Below are 13,754 nucleotides of genomic sequence, written 5' to 3' on the forward strand. Positions count from 1 at the left end.
GAGCTTAAAAATGTGATTGAAAAAAAAAAATAAAAGAAACATAACCTCAGTTTAAAGATAGAAAGAGAAGGAAAAACTTTTCTTTTAATCCACAAAAGAAAGAGAGAGAACAAAGCCCATTTTTCAATGAAGTTGTTACAATGATTGAAACATAAATTTTCTTTCTTTAGATTAATTTATGAAATCATTTAGGAATGTTTTTTGGTCACCTGTGTTTAACATGTACCTTACCAATAGGGACTACATTTAATGGAAATTTCATTAGAAATAAAATTAATTAATAACTTTCCTGGATACTTCATACAGCACTTAGTTCTTTGGCTTTGCTCTGTAAAAACACTTATCAACATTATCACCAAAAGAAATAACTACCAAAGAAGAAACTAAGATTGAATAATTTATCTGCAAGAAACCAATTATCACCTTGTTGTGTTAGATTTGAAACATTAACAAAATAAATGGTAAGAGCTCAGAATGATATCATCAGTTTGGGAACACACTTGAGAGTGGGAAGGTGGGTGGAACCTAGGAAGTGTCCAGGTAAGTATATTGAAATTAATATTTAGAATTGAAAATTCCATTTCAAAATACATTCCATGTCTTTTTCCTAAAATTTATTGAGCTCATAAACAAAATATTTTTGCTGGATTTTTGATCGATCGATTTGAGGTTAATTTTAAGACCTTTATCCATCTATTCTACTCATTGACTCCTAAACCCAATATGATGCAAACTTTGGCTTTAAATCTTACTCAGAGTTCTGCCGACTGGAGGTCATTGTATTTTGAAGGTCTGATATGTGGGATAAGTGTATAGGAGGCAACATATGCCCATAACATCCACTTTGGATGATTGTATATGAGTCTCAGGGATAAGAGTGTGGAGGCAACATAAGGATCATCTTGCAACATCCAATCTTTGCTCTTATTTGGTTCCAGTGTATTCATGTTGAAAAAGTTAGATCTTTAGTTCATCAGGTGCCATAAACTAAAAGAACTTAAAGGCTGAAACATAAGTTTCAAGAAATTGCAATAATGAATTTAATGTCTTTCAATGTAAATTGCTTATTAATCAATCAGATGTTCTGTTATAATAATTTTTTAAAATATATATTTTGGATATTATAAATATATAAAATAAATAATGAGTTAATTAATTAATGACCTGAACATTCCAGCAAATACAAAAGGTCCCAAAGACAGTCCCAACCATCTAAACTGCATGAAATATTTTAAAAGAACGTAAAATAGAAGAAAAGATCCAAATTATTAAATATCAGGATGCAGCCTCCAGCACCCTGTGATGGAAAAATTTTAAGAGAATGATGATTAGTGGCTATAGATCTAATGCTTGTGGGCCCTGGGTCATTTTCTAAAATTTTTTTTATTTAAACAGTGCTATGCAAAAATAAAGGGATTTTGACAAAGGAAAAATCTATTTCTGAGGAAGGTCCCGTGTCACCCGGTGAAATTCCATTACAGCACGAATTTCTAGGTATAACATTGCTAGATATACCAGAGAAAAAGAGCTTTCAGGAAAGCTGGGGTTACTACCCCAGTCGAGCGTCTTCTAGGAAGACGTCGGTATAAGGAGGGTGAGTGAAATACCACTACCACGGAAACCTACTCGAAAGATCTCTCCTATCAAAACCCCGAACAGAGCGGTGAGCCGTTACAGCCCCTACACACCAAACACCCGCCAGGACGGCGACACCAGCGCCACCTACCTCATTCCATGCTAGCACTAACCCCAGACTTGGCATGTGCAAGAGGGGGGGAGAGTACTAGGTGATTCAGGGAGGGTCACCGGGTGACACGGGACCTTCCTCAGAAATAGATTTTCCTTTGTCAAAATCCCTTTTCTGAGTCCAGTCCCGTGTCAGCCGGTGAAATCGTGATAGAGAATCATGCCAAGGCTGCAACTACCAGGAAAAAAAAATGGGGGTAATCTGAAGAAAAGGCAAAAGTTTTACCAAAATAATTTTAATTAAGCAATCTCTTCCATGTAGCAAGAATACTAAGACTAAGGCATATTAAATCTAAGGCACATCAAAAACTTAATACTATGAAACGTGGGAGGTCCCCAGCACGACGGAGAAAAAGCCCCAAAAAATCTTAAAATTACTTAAAGCAAGGTGAAACATGAAAAGCGCACAAAATAACTGCAAATATAACCTTAATACTATACACGTAAACTTAGGCTAAACACGTAAGAGACAAAATCAATGAGCATTAACATATACATATATCTGGGGTACGTGGAGCCAAATAAAAACTGTCCAGTACCCCATAAGAAAAAAACAATCATGGCATGTCAGATTACACTTTTTCCATCAACAGATACAAGAAACATCAATATGAGGAGCCAGGCAGTGAGGTATAATCAACCAGGAGAATAAGCAGAGAAGTAAATGAGGCAGGCGGGCGGGGGGGAAAGGAAAGGATAAGGATATGATTAATTAAGGTGGGGAGATGACACTTCCCACAGCTATGGTAGAAAATTTCAGGGCTTGAGCGATTTTAAATAGTGGCGTTTAAACACTAGAGGTGATTTCAACCCGTAAATTTAGATAACTCTGAAAAGTCCATATTATGAAAGTAATTAATGGAAGTAGCAACTGCTCGAATATCATGAACCTTGGGAACTGAATCTGGGTTGGCCTGTTTAATGAAATATAGAATTTGTTGTCTTATAGCATTTAGTGAAAGAGTACCACCTTTCTCCCTGATAAAAAGAGGACCCGACTTACTCTGTGGAGTTCTTAAAAGGTAAGATTTAAGTGTATAAACTGGACATAAAGACTGGTCTTGAGGAAGGGGCACCACCTTCCAAGGAGACCACCTGTCCTGTGGGTCTTCGTTCTTAGCTAAAAATCTAGGGTCAGGGGAAAGGAGGACCTCTCCAGACGGGAGGAAGTTCACATAATTATCACCTCTAGTGAGAGCCGACAGCTCTGAGATTCTAGCACCTGAAGCCAAGCTAATCAAAAATAAAGTCTTCCTTAACAGATCCTGATAAGAGCAATGAAAGTTATCCATCTCTGATGCTAACTTGAGGACGTCATTGAGAAACCACGTAACAGACTGTGGGGCGTGATACTGGTCTCAGACGAGCGCATGCTCTGGGGATAGATGAAAAGTAGGAATCTGTAAGGTCGATTTTAAAGCCGTAAAGAAATACTTTCTTTAATGCTGACTTGATTGTGGTAATAGTGGCCGGAGCAAGGCCTTTCTCAAACAATGATCTAAAGAAGGAAACTCCTAAATTAGCTGTCATGATTTTGGCTTCAGATGCTTTTAGGAAGGAGGCTAATTTTTTGACTGCTGAGTCATACTGTCTAATAGTAGAATCTCTTTTATCTGATTCTAAAAACAGAGTGTTGACAGGGTCAATGTTCGCTCCTTTTGGGCTGCGAATTTTATAAAGTCCATAAAACTAGGGCATTCTGAATTCTTGAGGAAGCTGACACAGTCTTGGTTTGTACTGTCTGAGTCAGAATGGGCTTGGGAATCCGAAGACTCCGAATCCCAGTTCCTGAAGAAGAGGGAACCAATTGCTCTTCGGCCAATAGGGGCTACTAGGGCTAATTGACCTTTGAATGTCCTGAGTTTGTGTAAAACTTTCAGCAGTAAATTTATTGGGGAAAAGATAAATCTTCTCCCAATTGTTCCAATCTACTGTCATTGCGTCTATGGCGTACGCCTGAGGGTCCAGGTTGGGGCCACATAACAGGGAGCTTGAAGTTGCTCTCCGTTGCGAACAGATCCACTTGGAGGCCCGGAACCCGGCGGCAAATCCATTTGAAAGATTCCACGTCCAGGGACCACTCCGTCTCCAACGGAGTAGTCCTGGACAGGGAATCCGCCACCACGTTCCGTACCCCCGCTAGGTGGGTGGCTGACAGGTGCCAGCCGTGCTTGTTCGCCAGGGAGAAGATAGCAACCATTACTTGGTTTACTCGGCCTGATTTGGAGCCGCCCCTGTTGATGCAATGAACTACCACTGCGCTGTCCAATACCAACCTGATATGAATCCGGTTGGGGGGGCGGATTTTCTTCAGAGTTAGAAAGACCGCCATAGCTTCCAGGGTATTTATATGGAACTGCTGAAACATTGTGGACCACGTTCCTTGTACTTTTGTTTTGGTGAATATCCCCAGCCGCTTAGGGAAGCGTCTGTGTGAACAACTAGTGCCGGAGGGGGAAATTGAAGCGGAACTGTATTGGACAGGCCTCTGACCGAGGTCCAAGGTCGCAATCTTGTCTTTAAGATTTGAGGAATGGAGGAGACCTTGTCTCTGAGCTTGACATTGGCTCGACTCCGCCACACTCTGTTTATGTCTTTTAATTTCGCTTTTAATAGCAGGTCTGTCACTGAGGCAAACTGAAGAGATCCAAGGACCCTTTCTTGGGACCGGCGGGATGCTGATGGATTTTTGAGGAATCTCCTGGTGAGAGATGCTATCTCTTTCCTCTTGGGAGGCGGAAGGGACAGCGTGTGAGATGACAGATCCCACTGGAGACCCAACCACTGAAACCGGGACTCGGAGTCAGGCGGGACTTCTCTCTGTTCAGTTGAAAACCTAGCGACTCCAGGAAATTGATGACTATGGACGTGGCTTTCTGACACTCGGAACTGTTGGTGCCCAAATTATCCAATCGTCCAAATATGCTGCTAGGGATATCCCTCGAGACCGAGTTGTTGTACTACCGTGTCCGCCAGCTTTGTGAATATCCTGGGCGCAATGTTCAGACCGAAGGGCATGACCCTGAAGGAGTAGGCTTGATTCCCGAGTCTGAAACCGAGGAACTGAGAGAAGTTCCGCCGCGCAACCGGGACGTGATAATAAAGCGTCTGAAAGATCGATAGAGGTGGTGACGGCTCCACGCGGAAGTAGAGTCCGCATTGAGCTACCGTAAGCATGCGTAAATTTGTCGCATTTTATGTAGAGATTTAGACGCCGACAGATCCAGGATCACTCTTTGCTGATCGGAGTCTTTTTTGGGAACAGTGAATAACCTGCCTTGAAACTTTAGGTGCCTTACTTTCTTTATTGCTCGTTTGTTGAGCAATTCTGTCACGTAATCCTTTAGGATTGATGTGGGTGGCTGGTAAAACCTGGTTAGAGGAGGAGGGTTTTGATCCAGCTCCATCCTAGTCCTTTGGACACAATGCTGTGTGCCCAAGGGCTGAAGGTCCATTGGTCCCTGAACCAAAACAGGCGACCGCCTACCTGTGTTCTCTCAGTGGGAGGGAGCGGGTTTATTCCCCTACCACGTCCAGGTCTTCCCTTGGGGTGGTGTTGGGCTTCCCTCTATGAGGGGCTTTGCCTCTTCCTCCCCTTTGCAACCCTATTAAGGCCGTGAAAGTAACCACGGCCCTCATATGTGGGGTTGTATGCCGGTGAGGCCACATAGGAGGGTGCAGCTGGTTGACCAGCACATACTGTTGGGGTGAGCCTTGAAGTAGAAGGCTGTGCTACTGCCGAGACCGGGACGGCTTGGACTACCGCCTGATGGTGGGGCCTCTTATGCCTCCTGAAGCGTTTGCCTCCTCTCGATTGGGGGCCGGCCGATTCTGGGGTCTTACGCTTTATAGGCAGAAATGCCCCAGCGAGAACGAAGACTCTGGTTGGCCCGTGTAGCCTCGGCCATAACATTCGTGACCTCCTCTTCAGGGAAGAGGTTAGGTCCCCAGATCGAGCTTTTCACGAGCTTGTTAGGCTCGTGGCGGATAGTCGCATCGGCAAAGATGAACTTCCTACATTCCAGTCTGGCCATGATAAATTCAAACAAGTCAGACTGGAAGCCAGCCAGCAAGGATTTAGCCAAACCTGGAAGAATGGCTCGTCCGAGCAGGAGACGGCAGTAGCTTCAGTAAGGCATACGGAGTTCAAGGACCGGGCTAACTTAACCCGAGCATCAAACTCCGCTTTCAAAGAGCTTCCGGCAGCTTGGGAGCTGCTCACTAAATTGGCGTGGAAGCGCAGAAGGGGTCCAGCTTCCCGACCGTGAAAGTGGACGGGGCGCCTAACCAGAACTCATTACTTCCTGGGAATACCAGGAAGTAGGGTCTGTCTCCTTAGCTGTGGTAACGGATTACCATCAAAGCACGCTCGGGCCGTAGCCAGAGCGACTTTGTCCAAGCAAGGGGTGGGTAGGTTGTCTCCCAGGGCGAACATAGTAAGTTGCCCTTGAAAGGAGTCAACTTCGTATTATCTGCCTGCCACTCCGTCAGAGTGCGCAGAAGAGCCGACTGAGCTTGGTCCCTAGGGACGATGACAGTCTCCCTAGGAACCTTGTCTGACCGAATCCAAGCTTCCTCCGTGAGCCTCACGAAGCCTGGGTAAGGGGGCAGGAGATCGGGGGAAGAACTCCAATTCCTCCAACCGCCTCGTGCCAAGACCATCAAGTGTCAGTTTGCCATCATGTTGGATGGCCCGGAGTGCGAAACGCCAAGGGTTACCGACATCGAACGGCGGGAGGTCCGCAGTGTCGGGATAACATACTGTGGTTCGGCTGGGGGTGGGTGAGCCATTCCCGCCAGTATGTTATCATGACTGGCCAACTTCTCAGAGATTTTGTTAAATCTCAGAATCTAGGTCCTCTGTAAAACGCTTTTGTAAAGCTGATTGGCAAAGGCCTCTGCATCAAAGCAGGTTGGCGAGGAGGGCTTGGTTTTGCAGCCCTCTTACTCGCGCCTTTGCTGGAGGAACCAGACTTGCTCCCGGAGGCTACAGGTCCTGAAACCTTAGCCTTCGACGGGGAAGGGCGATGCCTTCTGGAAGTCGAGGACTTGTAGCCCTTCGCCTTCCATGAAGTCTTCAACTTCAACTTGGGGATAGCAGACGGAGCTCTATCACCCAAGGAGGAAGACTTCACAAAACCTGCAAAATGAAGAAATGGATGAAGCAGGGGAGTCAAATAAAGGGGGGCCCGCCCCAACAACCTCACTTACCTCACCACTTACCACCTGGTCCTGCTCTATGTTCATTGGTTCCAGGTTGAGATCCATGGCGGCTACGTCCTCCGAGACCTCAGCGTAGAGGATATCCACTTGGGGTGGCTGGGTCTCATCCCGGATTTGCTGGATGATAGGGGTGGCAAGGTCTTCAGGCACTGCGGCCGCCACCCGTGCGCGGGGTAGAGCAAGTCCTCAACCTGGCGTCGAGGACGTAGGGGCTTCCCGACGGAACGTTCCTGCCAAACCCAGCCACCCAGGCCCGGGAGGGATTCCAAGGCAGACTTCTTGGAAGCTTCGTCCGCCTGTAAGAAAACCAACAATTAGCTAAGAACGAAAACCATTCCGGGAACCTCATAAACAATATACAATATACAATATGAGGAGCATAAAGCAGGAGTAATGTAAAGACTGTCACTTACCAACTCATCCTGGACAGTTGTGCAGAGAGCAAAGCAAACCTCACAACCATCAGGGTGCCAGACAACCAGGTCATCCAGTCGGACCGCACAACCAGCGTGGGTCCGGCAAACTACGTGACCGGACTAAGGTTGTTGGAGGGAGGCGGTGCACCCGGCTCCTCACAGCGAACAGTCTGTAAGTAGAAAAAGTACATGAACCTCCCACCCTAAGCAAACTAAAGCTGGCAAGGCCGGAAACTCAACTGCAACCGAATACTCCGGCGGAGAAGAACTCCTAATCATAAACTGGGCCAATAAGCTCTAAATTACACAGAGTGGAAGGTAAAGGTTTTCAGACCCCGGAGTACTCCGGGGAATGAAGGAAAGAGAGACCAGGAACCAACCATAAGGGCTGCCAGTAAAATAACGGCGGAGCCCCGGTATAGGACCGACTCACGTATATAATATATATAATGAATTAAGGAAAATACTCCTGTAGATAAACAGACTTATCTAAAAACAAAAACAAAAATAATAACAGTAATAAGTGATGGTAAGAACTCAAGAGGACGGAAGGATCCGCTCCTCTCCAAATGAAAAACCTTCCGCCTTACTTCCCCGCTGGAGAAACAAGACAGGTAAAATGCTCGTATGTTCATAACATAGGCTGAAGCAATATATATTTTACCGTATCAACGAACCCGACGGGGAGACGAGAGGAATGGATAGTGACTTCAACACGTTCGAGTAAACAAACCACCAACCCCAATACAGCGATGCTAGGGACGATATGGGAGGGAGCGAATCTCTCAACCAACAGGAGAAGTCCCTGAACTCGGAGAAAACGCCATCTAGCGTCACCCGCACGAGTAGAGCAAGGCTGGAGAGAGGAGGAGGGGGGGGAGGAGGAGGAGAGTAGGCTACCAGGAAGGAACAGGAGACGGGAGAAACTCACCCGCTCAACTGCACCATACCTCCCAGACAATGAATCTTGGAAGGGTAGAATGACTGGAAGCAACACAACCCAAGCCCGACTCCTACCTAGGCGAAGCCTAATATGGACCCTAACCTAATATAGGCTAGGAAAAAGGAGGGCAGAAGGGAGGAGGAAGCAACAGGGAGAGAAATTTTGTGCTGAGAACCAACCAGGATCGAGAATGGCGGGCAAGGGCGACTAGCCTAGAGGAAACACATCCAAAGAACTCGATTCCCCCAAATGGAGGAAGAGAACTAAGGGGCTCACTCTGCCCACCGAAAAACGATCCCGGAGGAAACAGCAACAAAACTCCTCAACCTGAACTCCCCACCCAGGGCAAGGGGATGGAAGCAAACAAGCCTACTCCACAAAATAACCATCACTATAAAAACTAAAAATGTGCTCAACAGAGAGCGTAGCCTACCACGGGAAGCGGTTAGATCTGAGGCTGCCGCCAGCACCCGAGGTAAACAACAAAACAAAATAATAAAAATAAAACTAAAACTACAAGAGAGCACCATCTTCAAGCAAAATAATTAGCCTAGTAAGACCAAAAATAAAAGGAACCCAACCTGGAGGGGGGGACCTAGACGGGCATCACTCTCACAAAGGCCCGTAGGCCAATGAAATAAATCATAAGGGGGAGCCACCGCAAGGAACCACCAGGAAGGGGACCAAAGGGGGCAAATTTTATCTATAACGACGAGGAGACAACTCCAACTGAAAAGAACAGAAGGAGTCGCCTGCATGATCGACATGGCTGGCGGGGGACGCCGTGGCGACATAATAAGATCTCAATATTTATGAAAATACGAGACCTTAACAGCCAAAAATAGAACAAAACCCCACAAGAAGATGGTACTTAACTTGAAATGGTAAAGCTGCTCGACGCCATCTCCAGAAAGCAGAAAAATCCAAAATAATGGAGACGAGCACACAAAAGAAACAGAATTTCACGTGCTAGAAAATGGAATGAGGTAGGTGGCGCTGGTGTCGCCGTCCTGGCGGGTGTTTGGTGTGGGGGCTGTAACGGCTCACCGCTCTGTTCCGGGTTTTGATAGGAGAGATCTTTCGAGTAGGTTTCCGTGGTAGTGGTATTTCACTCACCCTCCTCCTTATACCGACGTCTTCCTAGAAGACGCCGACTGGGGGTAGTAACCCCAGCTTTCCTGAAAGCTCTTTTCTCTGGTATATCTAGCAAGGTTATACCTAGAAATTCGTGCTGTAATGGAATTTCACCGGCTGACACGGGACTGGACTCAGAAATTTAGTTTTTATTTTAACAGTACTTTGCAAAAAATTTGTGGTTGTTTACAGAAATTTTACTCAAGTTAAACTTTTAACTGGCAGAAACTAATCAAATTTTGGTAAAGAAAGGAATGTGACTTTTGACCTAAGTGGGGTTTCTGGTCAAATATGAATTTATTTCAGTCCAATAACTTATGAACTGTATAGGATAGATTTCTTATTTAGCAAGCATAGTTCACTTGTGATGCCAATTTGTAGAGTGAGGTCAATGCCAAGTTCATTCATAGAGGTCAAAGGTCAGATAGGAATTCAACTTTGGCCCTAACTTTTGAACTAGAAGAGATAGTCTTCACGTTTGTAATGTATCTTTTCAGGAGAAACAATTCATTACCCAATTTTCCAGGGGTTTTCAGTCTACAAACACTTGTTTATAGAATATTCAATGTGCCAATGAATGTATCTAAAGTTCTAATTTTGATTTATGAGTTACCTTTAATATCACTGGGCTACACTTTATATGTCTGGTCTTTTCTATTTAGGTAAACAGATTTTTTAAAAATAAAGGTTATATGAACAGTATTATGAAGTTAATATTAAAAGTTGTTTTACTATTATAATTTCTTCTTCAGCTATCAAAATGTCCAGAGGATAGAAGTGATTGGAGACAGCTTATTAGTATATACCCTGTTGGTCTTCGTGAAAGGCTTCTGATAGATCTTGAGATGCTGTGTGACTGTGATTGTGAGAGGCCTGGTAATGAGGTATGTATTTTGGAAAACATAAGCTGTAATAACTCCTGTTAGAGTACTACTGTACTGAATATACTCCTCCTGTGTTTATTCCTATGGAGGATATCAGAAAAGGCACAATTTGTTGTTTTTCCACCATTTAAAATGTTTAGAAATGTTATAGATGACAGCAAATACTAGATTGGCTGGTATATGCAGCTGTTCTCACTTTTCATTTTAATGTCAATAATATGTCTTTTTATCTTTTTTGGTCATACCATAGATTCATTTTAAACATGATTTCCTGAAATCAGAAGATAAAACACAAAGGAATTTGTTTTTACATATCGTGGCAATTCATATAAATAAAACTTGTGTTTTCAAGTAATAAATTCACCTGAATACGCTGGTGCTTTCAATCTTTAGATTGTGATATGTGAAGAGAAAATAGATTAATGTATTATGTTGCATCCGTTCTTGACTCATTTTGATCTAAACAGCGGAGATTTTTGAGGGTTTTTACAAAGTATTTAATTAAATTTTCTGTAACTAAATGCATAGAATTCCCCATTATGACTGTCAAACACTCTCACTCCAATATCATATATGTCCGTGTCTGAACATATTGAGTAAGTGTATTTCAGTAAAGTGAATCAGAAGACTTTTATAGCTTTATATATTTAAACAAAAATAATGGAAATTCATACTGATGTATTATGTCATAAAACAAATAAAATCATATACAGTAGGCTTACATTGACAGTGTTTAGGCTATCTAGATGAACAAAAAGCAAAGAAAATCTTACATATTTTGTTACGCCATTAATTATTTAAAAAAAAATTAATGGAAAATCATAATACATATAGTCATGTTGTTACCTGGAAACAAAAAGAATGAAAAATTATAAGATGCATCCATTTGATTTTTCATTTTTCCTTATCAGATATGTCCATAGTCCAATCATACGGACATATATGATATTTATAAAGTAACACAGTCATAATGGAATTCTACGCATTTATTTACAGAAAATGCATAATGACATAATTATGGGGTAAATATTGTTGAAACTGCAAACTTCTCATAATCGCTAATTTGGCAACTGTCAACGGCACCTGGACGCTCTTGCTGAGAAGACCAACAGTTAAAGGTGTCTAGACCACCGACTCTCAGCACTATTCAAAATGAGTCAAGAACGGATGCAACATAACGACATATTTCATTTTCTCTTCACATATCACACGCATCTAAAATCTGAAAGCACCAGCGTATTCAGGTGAATTTATTTAAAACACAAGTTTTATTTTATCTTGATCCAGAATGAATGATGCAAAATCCTGACGTATGTAAAAACAGGTATAAAGAATGAAATGCTTCTCTCTTCACTTTTACTTGGGTTGTAATGCCTTTGTGTTTTTATCTTTGATTTCAGGAAATCACGGTTTAGTTGTACAATTAATATGAATCCTAAAAAACTTTCCTATCTTGTGTAAACATGAAGTTTCTGAGCCAGACATTAAAATGAAAACATGGCAGGAAGCTGCATACCTCCCAGTACCAGCCAATCAGAGGCCGCTGAAAAGATAGGCCCAAAATCTACCTTTCAGTGAATCAGAATAAGAGCAATAAATGTTTTTTAGCATTTTAAGATATTTTGTGCATATGAATATAATTTTTTGTAATGGGCAATCTTGAACATGATATTGTACCTTTATTGGCCATTTTGATCTAGATTTTTTACTAAGATAATTGATCTATGTACAGTACTCTACATTTCAGTAAAGTGCTGAATCTTAAAGAGCAGCTTCAGCACTTTAGGGTTCACAGGTTTAAAAGCTAACCAACAAGGAAAAAACATCGTTTTAATATTATAATACATCTGTACCCCCAGAAATTTATAGTATAGTAGGAAAAATGGTCCCCATAATCTCCTAGCCTGTAGTTGAAAGATGCAGTTATATATATCATATATTGCATTTTTGTTCATAGCAATCCCATAAATTTTGTAGATGCTTCCTTTATGGTCCACAATGATCCCCAGACTCGCAGCCTTAGTTATAAAAAAAAAGAGCATTCATAAAATCATTGCCACCTTTACCTTCAGGTATATATCCACCAAACACCTCATAAGTTCCATGAGTCTGCTGAGATGCTCTGTCAGGTTTTGCCCCAGCTTGTTTTTGTTGCTTTCATAATCTCAGACATTCTGTTTTTAATTACATCTTGTAAGCAAAAGAAATGTAACAAGTATTTAAATGAATACCTCGCTTCTTATGTATTACTGCTCATTTTAAGCCACCATCATAATAAACATGTTTTTGTCTGAGGTCAGTTCAGGTCTAGCTCTTCATCTATCTTCTTTTCCATGATTCTCTATGTCACATTACAAGACTCTGTCCTGTTACTTCTGTATTTACTGCTTTTAGTTTTCTGCAAAAGAAAGCTATTGAGATGACTTTGTCTGTCCATCCACACTTTTTCTGACTGCACTTTTCCTGTCTGACCTCAGATCTTAAAAACTACTAAAGCTAGAGGGATGCAAATCATCAAACATACCAAATTGCAACCCTCTAGCCTCGGTAGTTTTTATTTTATGTAAGGTTAAAGTTAGCCATGATCCATAGGACAGGCCACCACCACGCCTTGGCTGAAAGTTTTATGGGTCGTGGCTCATTCAGCATTATACGCTATACAGAAAACCTGATTGAGCTAAAGTTTCTTCTTCACTTTTTTACCCGATGGATAGTGTAGCTGCTGTGAGTCCTCCAAGGAGTTGCTCTTATGGTCCTGCCATGGCCCCATAAGACAGACTAACCAATATCAAAGAAATTTCTTTTAGTTGGTCTTTGCCAGAACAGTGCCTTTGATTAGACTTAGTGATCAAGTAGAAAAGGACTTGCCTTCCTCAGCCACTTTGCTATTCAGAATGTTTTTTGTTCTCCTTTCCCTGCTGCTGTGTTGAGATTCTGTTTCCCCTCTTCCCAACTCCTCCTTTGCCCAAGCCACCTGCCAATAAGCACCCCTTCTCTTTTCCTTTTATACAACTCTGCCCTCTTCCTGCCTGTCCTTTGCCAGGGTTTCAAGGCTGTCTTCCCTTTTGTTGTCCTGTATGCATCTTTCCGTCAACATTTATCTCTCTCTAGAACCCTTCCCTGATGTCACATGACATTCTTCTGCTGCTTTTTGTATGCTGCCTTTCATTTGTTTCCCCTGATCACTTTTTGAAGTTATATTTCCTGAAACCTTTTCTTGGTAATCTTGTTTGACTTTTTTCATTTTTCAGTTTCCATTTTCTGTATTTTTATTCTTTTGTTTGTCAGGTTGTCTACTCTTATTTGTTATTAACTTTTCCCTTGGTCTCATAAGTATTGTGTCAAGCAACTTCAAATCATTTGCTTGGGGAAAATTTCAGCACTGCTCCCCACTTCTCCTAGGCTAAG

General features: G+C 42.5%; 1 protein-coding gene across 4 annotated transcripts in view; it reads left to right on the forward strand.

The window, feature by feature from the left end:
* The window catches only part of mys (myospheroid), a 233,752-nt gene that overhangs the window by 149,414 nt on the left and 70,584 nt on the right, over positions 1-13,754 (forward strand). For all 4 annotated transcript variants that reach the window (XM_067091665.1, XM_067091663.1, XM_067091664.1 and 1 more), the window contains exon 10: positions 10,215-10,346. In XM_067091665.1, coding sequence (XP_066947766.1) covers positions 10,215-10,346 — 132 coding nt within the window. The remainder of the gene's footprint in view (positions 1-10,214; positions 10,347-13,754) is intronic.

The sequence above is a fragment of the Macrobrachium rosenbergii genome, chromosome 48 (assembly GCF_040412425.1).
Source record: "Macrobrachium rosenbergii isolate ZJJX-2024 chromosome 48, ASM4041242v1, whole genome shotgun sequence".
Classification (NCBI taxonomy): Eukaryota; Metazoa; Arthropoda; class Malacostraca; order Decapoda; family Palaemonidae; genus Macrobrachium; species Macrobrachium rosenbergii.